The 23,815-nt window shown below is 40.0% G+C and overlaps 1 protein-coding gene across 1 annotated transcript in view; it reads left to right on the plus strand.

The window, feature by feature from the left end:
- The window catches only part of MYRFL (myelin regulatory factor like), a 116,304-nt gene that overhangs the window by 29,435 nt on the left and 63,054 nt on the right, over positions 1–23,815 (plus strand). The window contains exons 2-5 of the mRNA XM_067697334.1: positions 4,690–4,780; positions 18,199–18,266; positions 18,372–18,630; positions 19,427–19,518. Of these exons, the coding sequence (XP_067553435.1) occupies positions 4,690–4,780; positions 18,199–18,266; positions 18,372–18,630; positions 19,427–19,518 (510 nt within the window). The remainder of the gene's footprint in view (positions 1–4,689; positions 4,781–18,198; positions 18,267–18,371; positions 18,631–19,426; positions 19,519–23,815) is intronic.

Raw genomic sequence — 23,815 nt, forward strand, 5'->3', positions numbered from 1 at the left:
ATGAAGATGAACTCTGAGATATGAATAATAAGGTGATTAATACCACATCTCTTCCCATTTTCCCTCGCCCTACCTTCTAATCTTTGTTGCTGATATTTTTTCCTTTTTAAGGGTTTATTACTTTTACATTTTGATCTGTAACCATAATTCCCTCAGATATTCCCTATATTTATATGATATATTATATATTTATATATAATATATAAATGATATATTTATATATTTATGATATATGATATATCATATATCATGTGATATAATATATGATATATGATATAATATATAATATATATTATATATAATATATGATATATATTTATGATATATATATTTCCTATATTTATATGATATATTTATATATATCCCTATATTTATATAGATATATTCCTTATATTTATATGAATTCACTGTTCATCATAGTTTTTCCTCTTTGATTTCTAAATTTCTGAGTTCTTTATTTTGATTCATGTTTTGCTTGGCTGAATTTCACTGTCAAGGAATTATTTTCAAGAGGAAGTCATGGGGGCTTTATACCCTGAACTTTTAAATTTTGGAATTGTCTGTTGCCTTTACGTTTGAAAACAAATTGGGTGGGTATAAGATTTTGCAAGCCACCTTCTCTTGAAACGCTGTAGAATTTATTAAATGGCTGCAGAGTATTGATATTTCATTGAATGAATGTCAATTAATGGTCATTTATTCTCAAAGATGCAGATGTAGAGGATGGACTTGAGGACACAGGGAGGGGGAAGGGTAAGCTGGGACGAAGTGGGAGAGTGGCATTGACATATATACACTACCAAATGTAAAATAGATAGCTAGTGGGAAGCGGCTGCATAGCACAGGGAGGTCATTTCGGTGCTTTGTGTCCCACTAGAAGGGTGGGATAGGGAGGGTGGGAGGGAGATGCAAGAGGAAGGGGATATGGGGATATATGTATACATATAGCTGATTCACTTTGTTATACAGCAGAAACTAACACACCATTGTAAAGCAGTTATACTCCAATAAAGATGTTAAAAAAAAAAGGGTCATTTATTCTCAATTTTCTGTTATTAAGTGTATTATCGTAAGTGTATTAAGTGGAATTTCTGGATCAAAGTATACATGCACATTCTTTCTTTTTGGAAACGTATGCTAAACACTTTGCAGACAGATTATTTAATATATACTCCTATCAGCAGTGCATAAGAGGGTTATCTTATTTCCATCAGCATTAACAGTGGATTTTATTAATTCCTTGAATATATGCCAATTTGGTAGGCAAAAAGAAAATTTTCTCATATTTTAAATTCTGTTTCTTACTAATGTTTAACATGTTTTGTGCATTTATTAACCAATTTGATTTTTTATTTTATGAACTGCCTTTTAAAGTCCTTTACTATTTTCTGTTGGGGTGTAGCTGTTCCCTTATTGATTTGAAAGAACATTTTGGATATTATGGATATTTACTCTTTTTCACGTATATTGAAAATATTCCTCACTTGGTCTTTAACTTTTTTCACGGATTAAAATGCTTATGATCACGAATGGATACTAAAACTATTAGATAAAAATTTAATGCGGAACAAAATATTTGCACAATCTCAAAGTATCTTGCCACAAATTACAAAAAAAATAGTAGTAACTTTATAGTGGAGAAAGTTGGCAGATAGTACCTTAACCAAGGGATGAAAATTAACATCAATAATGAGACACTGTGATCCTCCTGATATAAGGCACTAAGAGAGACATAATATCATTTGTGTAATATTCTTGCCAAACATACAAAACTTGAATTTAACCTTGAGAAGATATGAGGCAAACAAGAATTGAGAGGCGTTCTGTAAAACAGTTAGCCTACACACTTCAAAAAATATCTAAAGAGGCATGACAGCTACATGTACTATGTTATACTGGATTGAATTCTGGACCAGAAAAAAATGCTATAAATGACGTTATTGAGACAGTTGGCAAAATTTGAATATGGAATGTAGATTGTACAATAAAACTGTGTCAATGTTAAGTTTTCGGATTTTGATAATTTAATTGTGGTTGTGAAGATAATGTTTTTGTACCTAGGAATATATACTGAAGTATTCACGGGTAAAGGCACTTGTTCTCAAATGGTATGTATAGGTGGGTGTGTATCATTGTGTTTTGTGTGTGTGTGTGTGTGTGTGTGTGTGTGTGTGAGAGAGAGAGAGAGAGAGAAAGAGACAAGACAGAGAGAATAATGCAAATGTAGCACAATGTTAATAATGATGAATATGAGTGAAGGGTATATGTGACTTCCTTTGTATTCTTGTAGCTTCTCTTTTTTTTTTTTTTTTTTTTGCGGTACGCGGGCCTCTCACTGTTGTGGCCTCTCCCGTTGCGGAGCACAGGCTCCAGACGCGCAGGCTCAGCGGCCATGGCTCACGGGCCCAGTCGCTCCGCGGCATATGGGATCTTCCCAGACCGGGGCACAAACCAGTGTCCCCTGCATTGGCAGGCGGACTCTCAACCACTGCGCCACCAGGGAAACCCTGTAGCTTCTCTTTAGGATAGAAATTATTTCAAAGTAAAATGTGAAACATTCTTCTCCCCTCAAAAAAAGGATAAAGTAAAATTTTATCAATCTTTTTTTAAAAATAGTTTTTGGCTTTCATGCCATGCTTGGGAAAACCTTCTTTATGTCAAAATCATAAGAATAGTCACTGATGTTTTCTTTCTATCGTTTCATTTATTTATGTTGAAATCTTTGATCTATCCGCAGATTTGGTGCGGAAGCAGGAAAATGATCCAGGTTTTTTTCTCCCAAATGTATAATCAGTATTCCCCACAACATTTATTGAGTAATGAATCTTTCCTCACTAGTGTCAAAGGATATGCTTATCATGCATCTATCGTGTGTGTGTGTATATATATATAATATTTATATAAGTATAAAATATATGTTCCATATATAAGTATAAAATATATGTTCCATATATATGTAATATTTCTTGATATATCCTGGACTTGTTTGTGTTCCTTTGATGTGTTCACTTGTGTGTTTCTCAGTACTTATTTACCCCCTTCCTCCCTAATTTTTCTGGTCATTTTTATGTATTTATTTTTCCAGATGAACTTCAGAACATTTTCCTTGAGGATTATTTGATTTCAGATAACATACAAACCAATTCAAAAGGGTTTATTGGATGTATACAGGACTTTGTCATGTAATTAGAGTAGAAGGGGAACAACCAGCCTTATTAAGGGTAAAAAATCATGAAGGACCTGGGTAAAGGACCTGGCAGAAATATTTAGACTATCACTCCTGTCCTCTGCCTTAGCTATTAGGTGACTTAATCTCAACCACCAGCTTTAAAGTCTATTAGTTTGAATTTTGGGAGAAATAACTGAAGTGGTCACTGGCCAACCAATGGATTTTTTCTTTCTGATTCAAGTGCCTGTAAAGGTTGCAGGAGACTGTTTTTATAAGGCGAAAGTTCTCAGAAAATGACTGTGTATTTGGCAGACATCATAAATAATGTCTAGTAAAAGCTTTGCAATATTGAATCTTTCAGTCTAAGAACAATGAAGTTCTTTCCATTTATTGAAATCTCTTCTTATGACCCTTCATAGAGTTTATTAGCTTTTTAAAAAAATATGTTGTCCCTAAATATATGTTTAGATATTTTAGGCTTTTTGTTATTTTGAATGGAATCTTCTTTTTTTTTCATTATATTTATCTGAATTTTTGACTGGTTATTTTTTTGTACATACGAAAGTAATTAGTTTTTATATTTAACTTTAACCATTTATTTTATTGACTTTTCTGATCATTTCTAATCGTCAGTTGTTTCTCTTGAATTTTCTAGGTATAGAGTCATGTTATCTGCAAAGAAAGATTGTTTTGTCTTCTTTATAACATATTTTTATATTTTATATTCTTTTTTTGTTATGTATATATTTATTTATTTATTTGGCTGCGCCAGGTCTTAGTTGCAGCATGCAGGATCTTTAGTTGCAGCATGTGAACTCTTAGTTGCGGCATGTGGGATCTAGTTCCCTGACCAGGGATCAAACCTGGGCCCCCTGCATTGGGAGCGCAGAGTCTTAGCCACTGGACCACCAGGGAAATCCCTATATTTTATATTCTTTAAAAATTCTAGTGTCTTTGTTATGGTCAGAAAGAAACCAATAAGCTTATTTTCATTTTGTAAATCAAGAAAAAGGACAGAACTATTGTGTTGCATTTTGGGAAGTCTAACAAAAATGTGAAGCAAGATATTGAACTTCTTGTTGAACTTAACTGGAAGTAATCTATCAGACCAACATGCCAATCATCAGTCTATCCATTCATCCAGCCAGCCAGCCAGCTAGCCAATAAATGTTAATTGCTGCCTTTTTCATAACATAGATACAATAAGAAAGACATAGTCCTCGCCCTTAAAGACATTAGATAGAGGAATAAACACAAAAGCAAGCAATTATAATAGTGTGTAAGGCAAAGTACATGGTGTTAATGAATGCACATAAAAAAGCACCTAAACCTGCCTTGGACAGTCAGGGAAGGCTGCTCGAGGAGGGTAACATCTAAAAAGATTTCTGGAGGAGATATTTGAATGGAAGAAAGGCCACACTGTCAATAAATGCATTATGCCATTTAGTTGCTTTGAAATTTTAGCGATTAGCCATTCTGAAAAATTCATGAATCTCAAGATTTTCAATTTGCCTTTGCAGCTCAAGGGGCCAGTGGCACTCTGGGGAACCCGACGCTGGATACAAGTCTGCTGGAGGAATTCTTGGGCAATGATTTTGATTTGGCGGCCTTGTAAGTAATGAGGGCACTGCTCTCCATTTGGTCGTTTTTTTTTTTTATGTTTGACTTTTTTTTTTAATATACATTTATTTATTATTTATGTTTGGCTGCATTGGGTCTTCGCTGCTGCACACGGGCTTTCTCTAGTTGTAGCGAGTGGGGACTATGCTTCGTTGCGGTGTGGTGGCTTCTCTTGCTGTGGAGCACGGGCTCTAGGCACACGGGCTTCAGTAGTTGTGGTTCATGGGCTCTAGAGCGCAGGCTCAGTAGTTGTGGCTCATGGACTTAGTTGCTCCGTGGCATGTGGGATCTTCCCAGACCAGGGATTGAACGCATGTTCCCTGCATTGGCAGGCGGATTCTTAACCACTGCACCACCAGGGAAGTCCCTCCATTTGGTGTTTTTAAAATTATGAAATAATTAAATGAACTGGGAAGTGCTTCCTTCTTTTCTGTTTTCCAGAAGAGCTTGAGTAGAGTTGGTCTTATTTCTTTTACAAATCTTCGGCAGATTTCACCAGTGAAGCCAGCTAGGCCTGGAGTTTTTTGTTTGTATGTTTTTGTTTTTGTTTTATTTAGTTTTAATCTGAAAGCCCTCACCTTCCAATTCAATATCATTAATAGATATGGGGCTATTCAGGTTATCAATTAGTAGTTATCAACTTAGGCAGTTTATATCTTTCAATGAATTTGTATATTTCTGAATTTACTGGCATAAAGTTGTTCATCATATTTCCTTTTTATACTTTTAATGTCTGTAGAATCTATAGTGAACAACAAGTGTTGTTCTTGATGTCAGTAATTCATGTCTTTTTTTTTTTGATCAATCTAGCAAGAGGTTTATCAGTTTTCCTAACCTTTTAAAGAACTGGCTTTTGGTTACATTTATATTCTTAATTGTTTTTCTGTTTTCCATGTCATTGATTTCTGCTCTTATTTTCTAATATTAATATAGCCATGCCAGCTTTCTTTTAAAAAACTTACATGCAATAAAATTCCATTTTTGTCTTGTGTGTGGTTTTGTGAGTTTTGACAAATTCATAGAGTTGTACAACTACTGCCATGATTACCACACACAACAGTTCCCTCACCTGAAACGTTGCCCCTACATTTCCACTTTGTGGTCAAACCCAACACACACCCCTAACCTCTGGTGACCACTGATCTTTTCTCTGTCCTTATAGTTTTGCTTTTTCCGGAATGTCATATAAATGAAGCCATATGGTATATATAAGTCCAGTTTCTCTCACTAAGCATAATGTCTTTGCTCATTCTTTTTTATTGCTGAGAAAAACTCTGTTGGATTTTTGTAACAGAGTTTGTTTATCCAGTCACTCAGTCAAGGACGTTTTGATTATTTCCAGTTTTTGGCAATTATGAATAATTTCTATAAATATTCATGCACAGGTGTTTGTGTGATCAAGAGTTTTAATTTCTCTAGGGTAATACCTTGGATAGTCTGCTGGGTCGTGTTGTAAGTGGAAACTTAACTTTATAAAAATTGCCAAATTTTCTAGAGTGGCCATACCATTTTACATTACCACTAGCTCTATATTCTAATAGGCGTATAGTGGTATCTCATTTTGTTTTAATTTGCATTTTCCTATCAACGAATGATGTTGAGTCTTATTTCATGTGGTTGTTTGCCATTCGTACGTTTTCTTTGGTGAAGTCTTTTTTCAAATTTTTTGCCCATTTTAAAAAATTAAAGTTTTCTTATTTTTGAGTTTAGAAAATTCTTTAAGTATTCTGGATATAAGAACTTTATTGGGTATGTGATTTATGAATACTTTCTCCAAGTCTATAACTTATGTTTTCATTCTCTTAACAATGTCTTTCCCAGAGAAGAAGTTTTAAATTTTGATGATATCCAATAGATCAAATTTTTCTTATGTGGTTTGTTGTTTATATCTAAGAAATATAGATATTGCCTAATTTAAGTTCCCAAGGATTTTCTCCTGTTTCTTTCTAAAAGTATAGTTTTACATTTAGGTCTATGATCCATTTTGAATTAATTTCCATATAAGTTTTGAGATATAAGTTGAGATTAATTTCTTTGTGTATAGATGTCCAGTTACTTTCAGAATCCCTTGCTGGATAACCTTTCTCTATTGAACTGTCTTTACACTGTTGTGAAAAATCAGATGACCATATTTGTGTGGATCTATATCTAAACTCTTTATTCTGTTCCACTGATCTATATATCTGTTATTTTGTCAGTACCACATTATCTTGACTACTGTACTTTTATCATAAGTCTTAAAACCATATAGTGTAAGTTCTCCAAATTTGTCTTCTTTTGTAAAATTGTTTTGGTTATTCTAATTCCTTTGACTTCTCACATAAATATTAAAATCAGCTTGTTTATATCTATACAGTGCTGCTGAGGTATAGATTAGGATTGTATTAAGTATAGAGATCCATTTGGGGAAAATCGACATCTTTACAAAATTGAGTCTTCCAATCCTGAACGTAGTATACCTCTCCATTTATTTAGGCCTTCTTTGCTTTTTTTCATCAGCATTTTACAATTTTAGCATACAAATCTTGTATATATTTTGTTTAGATCTACACCTAAATGTTTCATGTTTTTCTTTGAGTTATTGTAAGTAACAATAAATTTTTAAAATTTTTTTTCAAATTTAAAATTTCAATTTTTTAAAATTTTTTTCAAATTTAATTCCCAATCATTCATTGCCAGTATACAGAACTATTACTGGTTTTTATATTTTGGGCTTAGGTCCTATAATCTTTTTTTTTTAATTTTTTAAATTAAAAAAAAAATTTTTTTATTTGGTCTGGCCACATGGCTTGAGGGATTTTAGTTCCCTGACCAGGGATCAAACCTGGGCCCCGGCAGTGAAAGGGCCGAGTCCTAACCACTGGGCTGCCAGGGAATTCCCGGGCCCTGAAATCTTAATGAAGCCATTTACTAGTTTAAGAGCTTTTTGTAGATTTCTTGGCTTTTTATATCTTGACAATCATGTCTTCTGCACATTGGAACAGTTGTATGTCTTTCTTTCAAAACTGTATGCCTTTGAATATTTTTTCTTGCCTTATTGAACTGGGTAGAACTTTGGCTATGTTGCTGAATAGGGAAATAGAGAGATCAGACATCCTTGTCTTGTCCCTGATCTTAGAGGGCAGTCACTCAATTTTTTATTATTATGTATGATTCAGCTATAAGATTTTTTTGTAATGCCCTTTATTAGGTCAAGGAGATTCTCTTCTACTCCTAGTTTGTTGAGAATTATTTTAACATGCATGGCTCTTGAATTTTGTCAAATGTTATTTCTGTATTTATTAATATGGTCATATGTTTGTTTCCCCTGTCTGTTATTATGGTGGATTACTTTGCTAATTTTTGAATATTGAACCAACCTTGTATTCCTGGGATAAACCTCAGTTAGTTTTAAAGTATTCTCTTTTTATGTATAGCCGGATTCAATTTGCTAAAATTACTTTGAGGATTTTGCATCTATTGGTCTCCAGTTTTCTTATACTGTATTTTTATGGTTTTGATATCAGGATATTGATAGACTTCTAAAATTAGTTGGAAAGTGTTTTTATATCCTTTTAAATTCTCTGGGTGAATTGTGTGGAATTGGATTTATTTTTTCCTTAAATGTTTGATAGAATTCACCATGAAATCTTCTGTGCCTGTAGCTTTCTTTGTTGGAAGACCTTACTATGAATTGTTTATCCAATAAATTCAGGACTATTTATGTTATCTCTTTCTGCTTAAATAAGTTTTGGTAGCTTGTTTTCTTTTTTCCCCAGGGAATTGATCCATTTCATTGTCAAACTTATAGGCAAAGAGTTGTTCATAGTATTTATTATGCTTTTATAGGCTTTTACTGGCTCTAAGGAGTCTACTGATATTCTCTTCTGTTTCTTATATTGGTAATCACTTTCCTCTCTCTCTCTCTCTTTTAATTAGTCTCTTTAGAAATGTATAAGTTTTGTTGACCTTTTCAAATAAGTGTCTATTGGTTTCATTGATCTCTATTGTGTTTGTTTTCAATTTCACTGATTTCTACTCATTATTTCCTTCTGATTGCTTTGGGTTTAGTTCGCTCCTCTTTGTTTCGTTTCTTAAGGTGGAAGCTTAGTTCTTGATTTAAAGTCATCCTTTGCTTTCTAATTTAATCACTCAATGCTATACATTTCCCTCTCCATATGGCTTTAGCTGCCTTCCTCAATTTTTGATATGCTATATTTTGATTTTCTTTCAGCTCAAAATATTTCCTAATTTTCCTTGAGACATCCTCTTTAACTCTGGGTGGCTGGAATTGGGTTAATTTCCAAATATTCGGGAACTTTCCATGTATTTTTCTGTCACTGACTTGTAGTTTAATTCCATTATGGACAGAGAACATACTCTATATAATTCTAATTCTTTTAAATTTGTTAAGGTTTGCTTTATGACCCAGGAAATTGTCTATCTTGGTGAATGTTCCATGTGCACTTGAAAAGAATGTGTGTTCTGCTGTTTTTGGGTCAAGTGTTCTATAAATGCTAATTAGGTCAAGTTGGTTGACATTGTTTTTCCGGTCTTCTATAGCCTTGCTGATTTTTGTCTACTTCTTTTATTTATTACTGTGAAAGGAATGCCAGAGTCCTCAGGAATGACTGTGGATTCAGAGTCCTCAGTTAAGTTCTTTTTTTCTCAGCACTGTCTTCTGTCTTCCAACCTCTATGGTTTCTGATGAGAAATAGGCAGTTATTTGAATCATTGTTCCCTTGTATGTAATATATCATTTTTTTCCACTTACAAGATATTGTTTTATCTTTGGTTTTAAGCAATTTTATTATAACATGGCTGGATATGGGCATGATTTTCTTTGAGATTATACTGTTTGGGATTTGCTCAGTTTTTTAAACTGTAAATTTTTGGTCTTTTACTACCTCTAGGAAGTTTTTAGCCATTATTTCTTCACATTTATGTTTCTGTACCAACGTCTTTCTTTCCTCTGTCTAGGACTCCAGTGATACAAATGTTAGATCTTTGATATGGTAGACAGGTCCTAGAGGCTGTTAATTTTTTCAATCTTTTTTTTTCCTCTCTGTTGTTTATACTGGATAATTTCTTTTGATTTGTCTTTAAGTTCACTGACCCTCTTCTGTCATCTCCATTCTGTCATTGAGCCTACCTTGACATTTCTGTAAATGCCCTTCCTTCTCTCCCTCATGAAAGACAGAGAGTGGAACAAGATGTGAATCTCAGTAGTAACGGGGAAACCTATTTGCAGGTACTTTGGTACCTGGCTCTTGCTGCTCTTTGCCAACAAAAACATCCTTGCCAAAATGACTGTGGGGAAGAAGGGAGGCTCAGCATTTTGCAAGCTAGTTAAACACACACACACACACACACAACTGGTGGGTTGCCACATGTCTGAGCCCACACTCTGAGCTGGCTCTTCTGCTCCAGGCACTGCATGGGCTGAACCCAGGCACTAATCACCCTTGTGCCTGCCTTCATATTCCTCTCAATCCATCCACGCAGCTGCCATGAATTCCTGTGAGAAGGGTGGGCAATGGGTATATCCTTACCATCTCTGCCTACAAAAAACCTGCCAGAAGTTGTCAGTTTCCGTCCCCTACAAGACTTTTCCTCAAAAGAAGGTAGACCTGATTCCATCAGGGTTCTGTTTAATCATCTGGATCACTTTTATAACTGGCATAAAGTACTTTAGCTGTTTGCAGGGAAAAGTGAACAACCGTTAAGTCTTATTCGGAGAGCTGTCCTTCTACCTGGGAGTTCAGAAATCTATCATATGATCTTAGTCTCCATGATAATAATGGTTCTTCCAGCAAGACCAGAGATATCTCCCTATAGGCGATCGCTACTGAGATTCCGACATGGTTTGCCCAATCAGATTCACTCTCTACCCTTGGGAGTGGGTGTCTGGCATTTGTAAGTGAGGTAGAGGAAGGAGTTAATACTGTTGAGTATTTACCAAGTATTAGGCATTGTTCTTTGCACTTTACATATTTACTCATTTAATTGCATATTTGATTTTACACATTTCATTCTCTTATCAACTCTTCCAAATAGGCACAGTATTATCCATATTTTACACATGAAGAGGCTGAAGTGCAGAGAGGTTGAGTAACTCTTCGTATGTCGATAAGTGGCAAAGCTGGGATTAAAATGTGCCTGGCTCTAGAACACCTGCCCTTTCTTCTACATTTGTCTTTTGGATTAATTGATGTTTTAGGGGATGTTTTAGACTCCGTGACTCTCAGGGAAATACATTAAGTGGGTCTACATTTATCTGCCAAAAGGTGTGACTCAGAATGGATCCTGAGCCATAGTTTGCAAAGATGGTCAGAGTTCAGGCCCGTTAAAGAAAAGTCCTATGATCAGATAAGCTGCTATTGCCTTATAAAAATGGCTCAGGTGCATGCAGTTAAGTGGAGCTGCAATAGAAATCCAAGAGAGAACAAGTGGAAACAGTCCCAGTCCGTGACCATGGATTTGTTGGGCGCGTCCAGTGATCATTGCATCTGTACAATGTATTCAAATACCCCAAGTGTTGAGTATTTCTAAATACCAGGCTCTCTCTTTGCAGGTTAGTTGCATTCCTCACAACAGCGCTGGGGTGCAGGTTTTCTTGCCGGGGCTCCCAGCTAATAAATAGCAGAGTTGGGATTCAAACATGAATTTACTACAAAGCCTGAGTTACTTCCTCTCTACTATATTGCCCATGAATTGTGCCTTTTAAAAGTATCAGTGACAACCCTTTAAGCAATTTAAGAGAACATTAGGCTGTAAAATTTCTAGGAGCAAATTTGAATCTCATAGGCAGATTTTCAAATCTCAAAGATATTAAAAAATGGAATTATTGGCTCTGTGAAACAGATGTCCCTAAATGCTCTATGGAAAACTGGTCCCCCGAGATGCTGTGGGAAAAAAAGTTCCATGATCAGTAATAAATAAGTATGTGACTCACTGGCTTAAACAAAATTAAATGTATTTCTTTACCGCAGGACTTCTCAGGGCCTTTGATGTGCTAATATGCAACTGGGAAAGGGAAACGTTAGGCAGTGTTCTCAAACTTATGTGGCCATGGGCCCCTTTTGGGAGCATGTACCCACGTATGAGCATTGGGATGTGCTGCTCAGGACATTCTCATCCTTCCGTGTGAATCTAGTTGGTATGTTGAACCGGGGGCAGTTCTGTCAGGACGGGAAGATTTCTGACAGTTGCTCTTAACCCTGTATTTCCGTGTGTGGTGGAGTCCAGGGCAGCTGTCTGCCCAGGGGGAGTAGGAGCGGGCAGAAGTCCTCTCTGATCCCCTAGGTTAGCCAGCCTGTTACCTACTAGGCACACAGGTGAGCTAGGTGAGCTGTGGGGGCTGGACACACCGGGAAATGTCCAGGTATGGAGTGCCGCCTGGAGGGCGGGAGGCTAGAGATTTAGGGGAAAGCATAAATTCCTGGAGGTTGCAGTGAAAAAGGACAAGAAGTGTGTGTGTGTGTGTTTGTGTGTGTCCGTGTGTGTGTGTAGAAGAAGGAAGGCTCTGGAAAAGTCACCAGTGAATCTTCAAGACAGGTTTGTTTCATTCAGAAATGCCCAGAGTTTCACCTGTTTCCGTCCTTTGCTCAAACTGCAGGCCAGGTTGTAGCAGCAGCAGCAGCATCGCCTGGGAGCTACGACTGTAGCACCTCAGGCCCCGCCCCCAAAATGCTGAATCAGAATCTGCATTTTTAACAGGATCCCCATGGGATTCACAGGCATATCACAGTTTGAGAAGCCCTACTTTAGGTCACGTGCATATGCCTCCTTCCCAACCACTTCCCGAGACCCAGACCAAGTCATACAGTTTGGTTTGAGTGTGTTCAGTGCGAGTAGACAGTATACCGAGCTTCAGGCTGGCCTTGAGGTGCTGCAGATGGGGTAAGAGGGAGCTAGCTGAAGACATTGAGGTGACAGCTCATCACAAGTTCGAATGGGTGACTTCATAGGAGGGGAACCTAGAGACATATTAGGTCCGTGAGGAATCAACTCCGGGTTTCATTTCATTTCATTCTAATGGTTGAGCTTAAGCATCTAATATTCTGGGTTTCACTTAGGACATATCTTATTGAGATTGGAAGGAAAAATGAGTTAGGCATCAATGACCAGCTGCATGTTTTACTTCTGCCACCAGTAGAGTGGGGCTGATAAACTGTTTACCGTGATGTTGCGGAAGGGAGTGAGGTGATCCACATAATTCTATGAGATGAGCTTGTTAAAGGCTGAGTTCATTGACCGGTTTGATTTCTGGGTTCAAACGGATGCAGCAGGAGAAAAGGTAAACAGAATCCTGGGCAAAAACATTACCAGTGACTTCTAGATTCTAAAGATTTTGTAGAAAATGAAATCACTTATAGTAATTAATTTGATTAGGATATTTAAATATCTGTATTGAAAACATTGTGTTCTTTAGAGCATAAACTCTGGTGATCGATCACTTTACTCCAGTTTGACTAGATGCCAGGTGAATAATCTCAGGTATGTTACTTAACCTCATCAAGCCTCGGTTTCATTGCCTGTGGTATAGGGGCAGTAATAGAACCTTTTCACATGGTTGGTAGCAGAGATTAGATGAAGCAACACCTGCAAGGGTTAGCTCAGTGCCTGGACCAGAGTAGGTCCTCCATAAAGGTTGTCTGTTTCTAAAGCAGCAGGGGAGAATGGTAAGAGGGAGGGTCAGGGTTCTTGCAGTTTGCCAAGATAGAGCCGAAGGGGAGGGGTGGCAACTTGCTTTTCTTGCTTCCATTGCCCTGTCATGAAATGATTTTCTTGGGCTACTTTATTCACTGATGACATTTCTGCCAAGGCCCTTTCCCATCCCAACTTCCGGGTAGTGGGTACAAACCCTATGCAAGCTTGGTCAAGTATTTATCAAGTGCCTACTGCGTGCTCACCAGTGGGCACTATGCAGGAGATACACACACACACACACACACACACACAGTATTAAGACATGCTCTTAAGTGAATGTCTGCGTGGGAGGACATGAATCATACACATGAAAAACTGGAGAAAATACTTTCAGTAACAACTGTTTTTGTGCTGTAATTGGGTGATGGGGTACAACAGTGAACAAAACAGATGAAGTTCCTGCTAACAGTTTACCAAGGGCAATGTGGTGGAAAACGGTCTGCCCTGTAGGGCACCCAGGCATTTTTCTTTGAGTTGGTGGTGTGTGGTAATAATGATAAATAGCAGATTGACTTTCTGTGGATTTAAGTATTGTTTTTAAGTTCTCAGCAGGCAATGCATTTCCTTATCACCTGCTCCTGGGGAGAGCCATTCCCATCCCTTCACTCTTGGTGCTCCATTGTTGTGATGCGACTCCAGTGGGAAGAGAAAGACAATGGTGTATAGTATAAAGTCATTCAGTAAAAAGATGAAGAAAAATAAGTGTAAGGCAGGGGAGTAGAAAGTGAGGGGTGGGAGAAGGCTACCATGTTAGATTGGTGGTCAGGAATGCCCTCTCTTGATATATGAATTTATATAAACAACATATTTATGGCCACATGTCAGGTAAAAAGCAGTAATTCATACTTATTAAGTAATAACTCTGTACCAGGCAGTGTGCTGAGTTGATATCAATGTGCAATAGAGCTTTAGAGAAGGTGTAATTTGTATGTGAAGACCCCGGGGGAGTCATTGGAGAAAACTGAGGATTGGACTGTTGAATTGTGAATAGTCCCAGATGGGTGTTCACGGGAAGCCCTGTGTCTTAATACTGTGAGTCCTGCAGTCCTGCCTAGTGTTTAGTAGAGTTATGAGCACGTACTAGGCACTCAGTAAATGCTTGATCGAGCCTGGCTGCGATCTGAAAGAAATCCTGGCTGCTTTGGTTGCAGCATGCAGATGTCATGGATGTGCTAACCTCAGCCAGCTGGAGAGAAAAGTCTGTTTTGCACTCCTTTTGGTTTACATGGCATTCAACCCCCAGGAGACCACACTTTGCCATTCACCCTCCAAAAAACAAAAGCGAGTTATGTGTCTGAGAGGAAGGGATTTAGAAAGCAAATTATTCATTTTATAAAATCATTTTATAAGAATTTCTTGATTTTTATAACCATTTCCTGTAGAAGGTAGAGATAGAGACAGCCCCTCAAGGAGTGACCAATGGTTCTGTCAATTTCTAGGTCCCTTCATGGAAATCCCTTCATCATAATAGGAAAATTCAGAGCACTGAAGGCCCAAAACAGTCTAATGTGCATTGCTGACATCATGATTGTGAGTAGGGAGGAGTTAACTGCTTAGAAACAGTCTCAGACAACAGTGTTTTTCTTAAAGTTAATCATTGCCCTTGTTTTAAACTATTTGCTTAGTTTTGAAGGTAGCTATCCTTAAATCTTAGGGGCTTCCCTGGTGGCGCAGTGGTTGAGAGTCCGCCTGCTGATGCAGGAGACGCGGGTTCGTGCCCCGGTCCGGGAAGATCCCACATGCCGCGGAGCGGCTGGGCCCATGAGCCATGGCCGCTGAGCCTGTGCGTCCGGAGCCTGTGCTCCGCAACGGGAGAGGCCACAGCAGTGAGAGGCCCGCGTACCGCAAAAAAAAAAAAAAAAAAAAAAAGCTTAAATCTTACGTGAAATTTTCTGAAAAGGAATGCAAAATTTCTCCCAATACAGTAAAATGCATTGAACACGAAATGCAATGAAATAAAGGAGTAGCCAGAGTGAGTTTGGGAAGGGAGAGTAAACTGTAAGGAAAGTATTAAAACTTTTAAATTCGCCTTTTAAAACCACCAACACATGTTCCTGCTTCTCAACACAGGGACCTTTGGTTCTCCACAAGGACCTGCTTGTGGGCATGCATGCCAGTCTGTGATGTGCCGTGCCATATTTCTCGAGTGTATTGATAATTTGCTTGTGATTTTCAGTTTTCATGAACGTTATTGAATTCAGTGGTGCCGCAAATGTAAAGGAAAGTAAACAACTGCCTTGAACCTTGAATGTGGAATTGTGAGATCACAGAGTCAATCACAAAATTTAATTTGTAAATTTTAAAACAATTAATTAATTTATTTTTGGCTGCGTTGGGTCTTCGTTGCTGCGTGCGGGCTTTCTCTAGTTGCGGCGAGCAGGGGCTACTCTTCGTTGCGGTGTGCGGGCTTCTCATTGCGGTGGCTTCTCTTGTTCCGGAGCACGGGCTCTAGGCGTGCGGGCTTCAGTAGTTGTGGTGCGCAGGCTCAGTAGTTGTGGCACACGGGCTTAGTTGCTCCACGGCATGTGGAATCTTCCCGGACCAGGGATCAAACCCGTGTCCCCTGCATTGGCAGGAGGATTCTTAACCACTGCGCCACCAGGGAAGTCCTCGTTTGTAGATTTATACATGTAGAGTGATACGAAGTTGAATGGTGCCATATATACGGCTTATAATGAAAACCAGTAATCCTTTGCCCCACTCCTCCCCATGTCCCCAAGTTTGGCTCTCCCAGAGGCAGATACTTTCCAACTCTTTTAGATGTTTCAACCACCTTTTATCTGAATAATGGTTTATATTACTGTTCTTGCTTTATACATCTTAAGAACTTACTATCATCTTCCAGGAGGATTTAACTTTCTTATATCCTATCCGACACCCACTTCTATCCCCAGCCTCCCAGTATCATAAAATTGTATAAGAATTTTTGGTTAGGTTTATATTCAGGGATTACATTACTATCACTGTGTGTTCACATATAATTTACTACGATTATATTTTCTTTCTTGAGTTTTTTTTTTTCTCTGCTTTTATTTGCGTTTATTTTTTTCAGCATTTATTCCCAGGCCCTAAGTTTTTGTTTCTTCAGTCTCTTCTAGGATGTCTTTTCTTCTGTGCAACCTCTTCTTCTGGTTTAGGAACAGTGTGTTCTTTTTCAGTAAGGATCATCTCAAGGTGGAAGGGAGAGCTCATGTATGGATTGATCCAACCATGAGCTGTGTAAATCCTGCGCCGAATCTTGGGAGTTTTGTTCACCTGGATGTGCTCAATGAGTCCTTCCATTTTTCGCCCAATAGCTCTACAATCTCCCGGGATCCGTTTCTCCAGAGAATAAAACTTTCCAATTTCTGTTGGGATGATAGAGGTAGTTGCCTGACTCTACAGGTGGGAGAAGTTGATTTAAGGGTCCAGCTGTTCTTTAATTAAACTGTCAATCAATTCTTTCACTTTTAGCTCTACCTTACCCCTGAATTCAGAAACTGCTGGTGATGCCAATGTCTTAGGCTTTTCTGGAGTTGTTTTCAAATTGGACAATGTCTTGTTGGTTCCTACATCCCCTCTGCCATCCCCAGGCAGCTTTTCCCTTCTGGTAATTCAGTTACCATCCGTCCTATTTCTGTCTGCCATACTGTTACTGAAATGTGGTCTGTTGTAGTCTCTATTCGCGTCCTCTGTGTCTTTTTCTGTTTATGCCTCTTTATTCCTTTACTTTTATTTCAGTGGAGTTTTTGGAGTTTCATTTCGGCGGAGTTTTTTCGGTGGAGTTTTTGGAGGAAGGGAAATGTATGTTTTCTATTCCCTTATTAATAAAAAGTGAATAAACGATAAAGGACCAATTTGAGGAGAAAACATAAGTTTTCTAGTAAATAATAAAAACAGATTTCTCTCTTCATTGCATGATGTTGAAATCTTAATGAACCAAGAAAAATATGATAGCTTACTCTCTAGCAAGAGAATCAAGTGGAGGATGGTGGTGATTATATATAACTTAGAACCACAGAGTTTCTGAGCCATAAGAAACTTTTTGAACAGAAAAGATAGCGTTTTTTTGAACAGACATTTTCACACTTAGTGATGGTACTCATTTTTTAAAATGAAATTTTACTTGCACCTCAATATATAAAACAGAAAAAAAGTTATAAAATATTTCCCCCAGGCATTTAAAATTTTTCCTTTGTAAAACACCTGAGCTCCTTCCAAGAGCTTGGCGATTCCCCAGAGCACAGGTGGAAAACCACTGCTTTAGTGGTGACATTTTATACTGCTTTAGCCCAACCATCTCTCTGGCGTAAGTGCTTTGAGAATGTTAAGAAGACACAATAATGTTAATTAAGCTTTGTTGAGCACTCACTGTGTTTGGGGCTGTATGTTGTGGGCTTTACACACAGTATCTCATGTAATTTTCACTATGATGCTATGAGGAAGGCATAATGATTATTCCCATTTTATAGGTGAGGAAGTGGAGGCCTGAAGAGGTTAAGTACTTGTTCATGGATACACAGCTAGGAAGTGGAAGAGCTGGGACTCAAACCCGGGTCTGTTTGACTCAGAGCTCACTCAACACGACACTGGGCGTGTTCTGGTGGGCTTTGGCCCCCAGGAGCACCTGGAACCCTCCCTAGGGGTGCTGTACACAGAGGGCTCTACCAGTTTGTGAAAAAAAAATATAATGATGAAATAAGTTACAAACAAAAGGAATGCATGTCTCTAATCCTCAGGCAACGCCAGCTCCCAGATACCCCACCCTATTCTGCGTCAGACTCCTGCTCTCCTCCACAGGTCAAAGGTGAGTGGCACCCACCTCCCTCCCGCACATCTGGCCCTTGATTCTCTTCTTTTGGACTCTGCATGGTGAGAAAGAGGGGCCTTTCTCACTTGTGTGTTTCCCCAGGTGCTTGCTGCCCGACTCTGACACCTGCCGCCGGGGGGATGCCAGCTGCTTTCCTCCTCTCAGCAGCTGCTCCTGGGATGCTGCCTGCACACCTGCCGCAGGGCTCGTCTGAGATGAGCGACTCTGCTCATTCCCACAGTGCCTTTCACAACTGCTACCCAGACGCCCGTCATCTCAGGACCCCTCTGGACAAGTCTGTGTCCTCCCATCTGGGAACTGGTTGTTCTTACCATCCGCAGCCTCTGTGCCACAGTCCTGGGTAAAGGGCAAGATATTTAGTTATGAAAGACCAGCCAGCCCCTCTACCCCGCAGTGCTGGTAAAGAGTGAACTGTGGAGTCCTCTCCAGGAGATGGCAGTGTTGAGACATATATCAGACCCCCAGTGCCCTTGGCTTCAAACCAACTTTTAATCAACAATCCACTGAACCCAAGGCCCTCATTCAGTGGAAAGCTAAAATGTCAGAAATGTATAGAGAGATTCTGGGTGCTGGAGAAAGCACTGTTTGCATTTGCAGCCTCAACTAGACCACTCAAGTGATTTGTGAATGAGCTCTCTGAAAAATATCTTTCAACTGTCTTAATTAATATTCTTTTCTTCTCTTTCCCTTCCTCTCCGCCTTCCCTCTCTTTCGTTCCTCCTTCTGGATCTAGAGGATGGCAAAAAGAGTAAAGGCCATCAAAAACTGTGATAAAATTCTATGTGAAAAACATTTTCAGGTATAAAATATACCCTTAGATTTTAAGTATCTTCTGTCTTTGTCTCAATGAGTCCTCTGCCTTTGGAAATGTTGTCAGTTTATTTTTCAAATAGGTGAATCCCAGATCCACTGGAGAGTGAAAAACTAAGCTTCAGACTAGTAGGGCTCATAGAATAGGAGCTTGCCCGTCCACTCCATGTATCCACCTGGTGTTGCAGACTAGTAGGACTCAAGGAACCTTAACTAACTAGAATTAGTCTTAGGAAGAGGCCCAGAGCAGAGTCCTGGGCAATTAAATTTGATTAACTTGGAGAGAAAAGAAGAATCCTAACCTTATTTTGGGTTCTTAATTTTAGACCCTCATTGCCACCGACCAAGAAGAGAAAGTGCACACAGGCGCTGGAAGACTCCGGGGACTGTCACGTGTGGGCCCACCACTCCAGACCAAGTGAGCCAATCCGGGGCCTGTCACTGCCATTAAATCATGGATTTTTCCCAGCCTTGCAGTAGCCCTACAAAATTAGTTTCTCTCTCATAGAAGGGCAATGATAGGCTCTGGGAATTTATTTCTTCCCTCTTGACATAATGTTTCATGCAGTGTTAGGTAGGGTCATACAGGCGCTCCTGGGAAGAGATGCCATTGTCTCTCTGGTGGAGATGAGATGCTGGTCCCTTCAGTTTTAGGGGCAATTGTGTCTCAGGGGACCAAGGCTCCAGGCCTGGGGAAGCCGTGCCGTGTGGCAGCACCTACAGGAGCCCGCTGGTGTGCTCGTTGCTTCGTTCAACTCAATCCTTCTCAACTCAGACGTGCACACATGTAATATGGGGATCTTGGTAAAGTGCAGATTCTGGTTCAGTACGCCTGAGGTAGGGGCTGAGATTCTGCATTCCTAACAAGCTCCCAGGCGATGCCCATGCTGCTGCCTCATGGGAGGGACTCGGAGAAGCAGGACTTTAGAGCAGCGGTCCCCAACCCTTCTGGCACCAGGGACCGGTTTCGTGGAAGACAGTTTTTCCATGCATGGCGGGTGGCGATGATGGTTCAGGTGCTCATGCGAGCGATGGGGAGCAATGGGGAGCCGCAGATGAAGCTTTGATCGCACGCCCGCCGCTCACCTCCTCCTGTGCGGCCTGGTCCCTAACAGGCCGTGGACCTTACCGGGCCGCAGCCCAGGGGTTGGGGACCCCTGCTTTAGAGGATTTCTCCAGGGCAGCAGGAAGGTAGAAAGTTGAGCTTCCCTAGCGCTTGCTTCCAATTAGCAAGTTCCCAGTAGATCTTTGAAATTCTGGAAAATCATTTTAAAAGTCTTTCAGCAGCATTATACGATGCCCAAGTGGTCAGCCCCCCTCATTCTTTGTCTTATATATCATGGGACATACCATGTTTTGAGCTTAGAGACCTGATCAAGTTGGGAACAAACTGAGGCTTCTGAGCCTGAAGGCTTGAACTTCTGAATCTCCAGAGTAAACGCTGTGACACTTATTAGGGGAAAGGAGAATCCTCCGTGCCAGTGCTATTAGCCACTATAAATACTTAATGTAGGCAGTGAGAATAGTGCCCCAAATACAGGGTACCAGGTCATATCTCTTTTACTCCCAGGCCTCAGCTTGGCAAGGATCCAAGATTTCCCTCTCGAGGCTCCCCTCCCTCTGTGGTCCCTACACTCCAGGGGTTTATGCTGCCTGGACAGGAGGTGCCCGTGGCTTTCTCCCCTGCTCTGGTTGCTGCCTTTGCCCTTCACAGCCACGTGATGAGAGCTGGTCCTCTGTGTCCTGTGGAGCCTGCTGGTCCTTTCAGGGACGTCTGGCCTCAGCTCCATCATGGGCTGTGAGGGTCCTTCAGTGGACGATGACGTCACTTGGCCTTGTCCCACAGATCGTAACCCCCTGGGCATGCTGTGGTAGCACTGCACGGGGCATGCAGCCATTGTATAAACCAAACCTCTGCTGCCTTCTTATCTTTTGCATGGATCCACCATGGCCAGCAGCTGCTTGATTTTTCTTATTCAACCTCAGAAACGCAAAATGCTAATTCAAGCCTTGTTTCTGGATAATGTAGAGCTCTCCATCCACCTTCCTGTGCATGGTTACTCTAATTTCTTCAGGTATCCCTGCATCCTGCCTGCAGCTTCTTTATGCTTCTCAAATACAGAAAGCTGGGTAAATTTCTAGCCAGATGAGGGACCCATCTGTTCACTCTCCCACAGATGCAACAGCTCCCTGAGAGTACTGGGCAAGTCACCCAAACCTTCCAAGAGTTTTCTCATCAAACCAGTTTGCTCCTCAAATTCTCCTGGCTGTTTCAGAGTTAAGCTCCATCCTGTGATGATGTTCTGTGGCCTGTCCCTAGAGAGGGCATTGAGAACAGCCATAGAAAAATAACTGAAATGTTCCAACAGATAGGAAATCTTGCATCCCTTGTTTAAATCCTATTCAAAGGTCACTGAAAAGCCACCTAAAGATAACTGGCTCCAGACAACAGTTCCAGAATGAAAAATGAGCAGGTTCCCAGGGGAATTCAAAAAAAAAAAAAAATCCAAATGCCATGTTTTCAGCAGAAGTTTTCCAGTGGAGAACTCGTATTTGATGTTGCAGAGGCCAAGGGTTTTATAAAGGTCCTGGGGAAATGGCATACGGGTAGTGGAAGGAGGGGCTAGTCTTATGGGCAGGATTTTGATGGGGGAAGATGTTCTAAATCAATGAGTACGACTTTTCCAGTGACCTTTTCCCCAGCAGTTCACTTTGGCCAAGGATGCCAAGAACCCCCTTTATAAGGATCACAATGTAGAATTACTGGGTTGCTGGGGGCAAATGTAAAATCTTGCCTAGAGAGAATGTAGCTGCTGGGCAGGCTCCTGCCAGCTAGCTGGTTCCTGTCCCCCCATGGTCTGGACCCCAAATACAAGAGGGTTCCTGGTCCCACCTGATCCTAACTCTAAATAAAAGAGGGCTCACAGCCTCATATGGTTTGAACTTCAATGCATGAGGGTTTTTCAGCCCCAGAGTCGTAGCTTTTGGTCCACAGTGAGAGGTGCCTGGGCTGAAGTCACACTGTAGAGTCAGGAAAAGCCTCATGTCTCCAGTAATCGGGGACTTTTCAAGCCTGACTTTCCTTGATTATCAAATGAGAATCACAATTTCTATTTCACCCATTTCCAAGACTTTTAAAAAAAGTAATGTATAAGAAAATATTTTGAAAGACATTCAAATGCAAACTGTGAATTTTCTCCAAAAAGTTGGGACTTGGGCAGTTTGCTACCTTCATACTTCTGTTTCTCTCTTCTGTTACATTTTCTCAAGAAATCCTCACTGTAGCATGAAGAGAAGAGAAGGTTTGAATCCCATCTCTTCCACATAACAGCTGTGACACTGGACTAGTTATTTCAGGTCTTTGAACCCCAGTTTCCACATTTGTTAAATGGGATTAAGAATCCTTACCTTGTAACCACTTTATAAATCTGTTTGGCTGCATCTACTAAAACATATCCAATGACCCAGTGATTCCCCACCTAGGAATATACCTAACAGAAGTGTATACACATGTCCACTAAAAGACATCCCCCCAAATATTCATAGCAGCACTAGTTGTAATAACCATAAACTTAAAGTAACCTGAATGGCCATCAGGGATAAACTGTGGTATATTCATGCAGTGGAGTACTATACAGCAGTGTATATTCATGCAGTGGAGTACTATACAGCAATGAAAACGAACAGACTACTGCCATTTGCAACAACAATGAGTGAATCTCATAAACATGATGTTGGGCAAAAGAAGCCAACACATAAGAGTACATATCATACTATACCATTTCTATAAACTCCTCTATGGTTTGGATTTCAGAATAGTGATTATTCCTGGGCAGGAGAAAGTAGTAACCAGAAAAGGGCATGAGCGCTTCTTCTAGAGCGCTGGAAGTGTCCTATTTCTTGATCTAGTGGTAGTCACCTAGTATAATTCATTTTATAAGAAAGTATCAAATTGTGTACTAATGATCTGTGTACTCTCCTTCATATATATTATACTTTAATAATGAACGTTTATTGAAAAAAAAGGGATCCTTACCTTGAAGATGAGTTAACGAGTTGATGAGAAACTATGCCAAGTGTCTGGGACAGTGCCTGCAGCACAGAAAGCACACAGGACCAGTAGATATCATTTTTATTATCATTAATCTTGAGGTCCCAGATTGCCATCCCTGGGGCTCACCAGCTGATAGCTAGCTCCCAGGGAAGCCAGGACTATGTCAGTCCTATGGAATGGCTGCCCCGAAAATCTTGCTGCTGTGATGGGAAAGGTCTGGAAATAGCTTTATCCTTGAGGACAATGTCCCCTACCCACTGCCCACCCTCCCTACCAGCACTTGGAGGAGTGGCACTGACCTTTGGTTGATTCCCCTGGCGCCTTACTGCCATACTTGAGTAGGAAAGGGTCCCAGTTAGCTGGTGTTCACTCAGGCCCATGACATTAATTATTTCACATTAGATAGAGTTACTATGGAGGCCAAGAACAGAAGTACTTGCCAAGGCTTGTTAGGAATAACTGAGTCACCTGAGTTGAAACAGATACGTGTGATAATGACAGTGCCGCTAATACTAACCAAAGGCACCATTGTTTAAACTTTTACTGGTGGCAGACACTGTGCTAAGCACTTACTGACATGACTCGCTGAATTCCTTCAACAGTCCTGGGAGGCATCATATTGTTACTCACATTTTGCAGGTGAAGAAACTGAAGCCTAGAG

The sequence above is a fragment of the Pseudorca crassidens genome, chromosome 11, assembly GCF_039906515.1.
Source record: "Pseudorca crassidens isolate mPseCra1 chromosome 11, mPseCra1.hap1, whole genome shotgun sequence".
Taxonomy (NCBI): Eukaryota; Metazoa; Chordata; class Mammalia; order Artiodactyla; family Delphinidae; genus Pseudorca; species Pseudorca crassidens.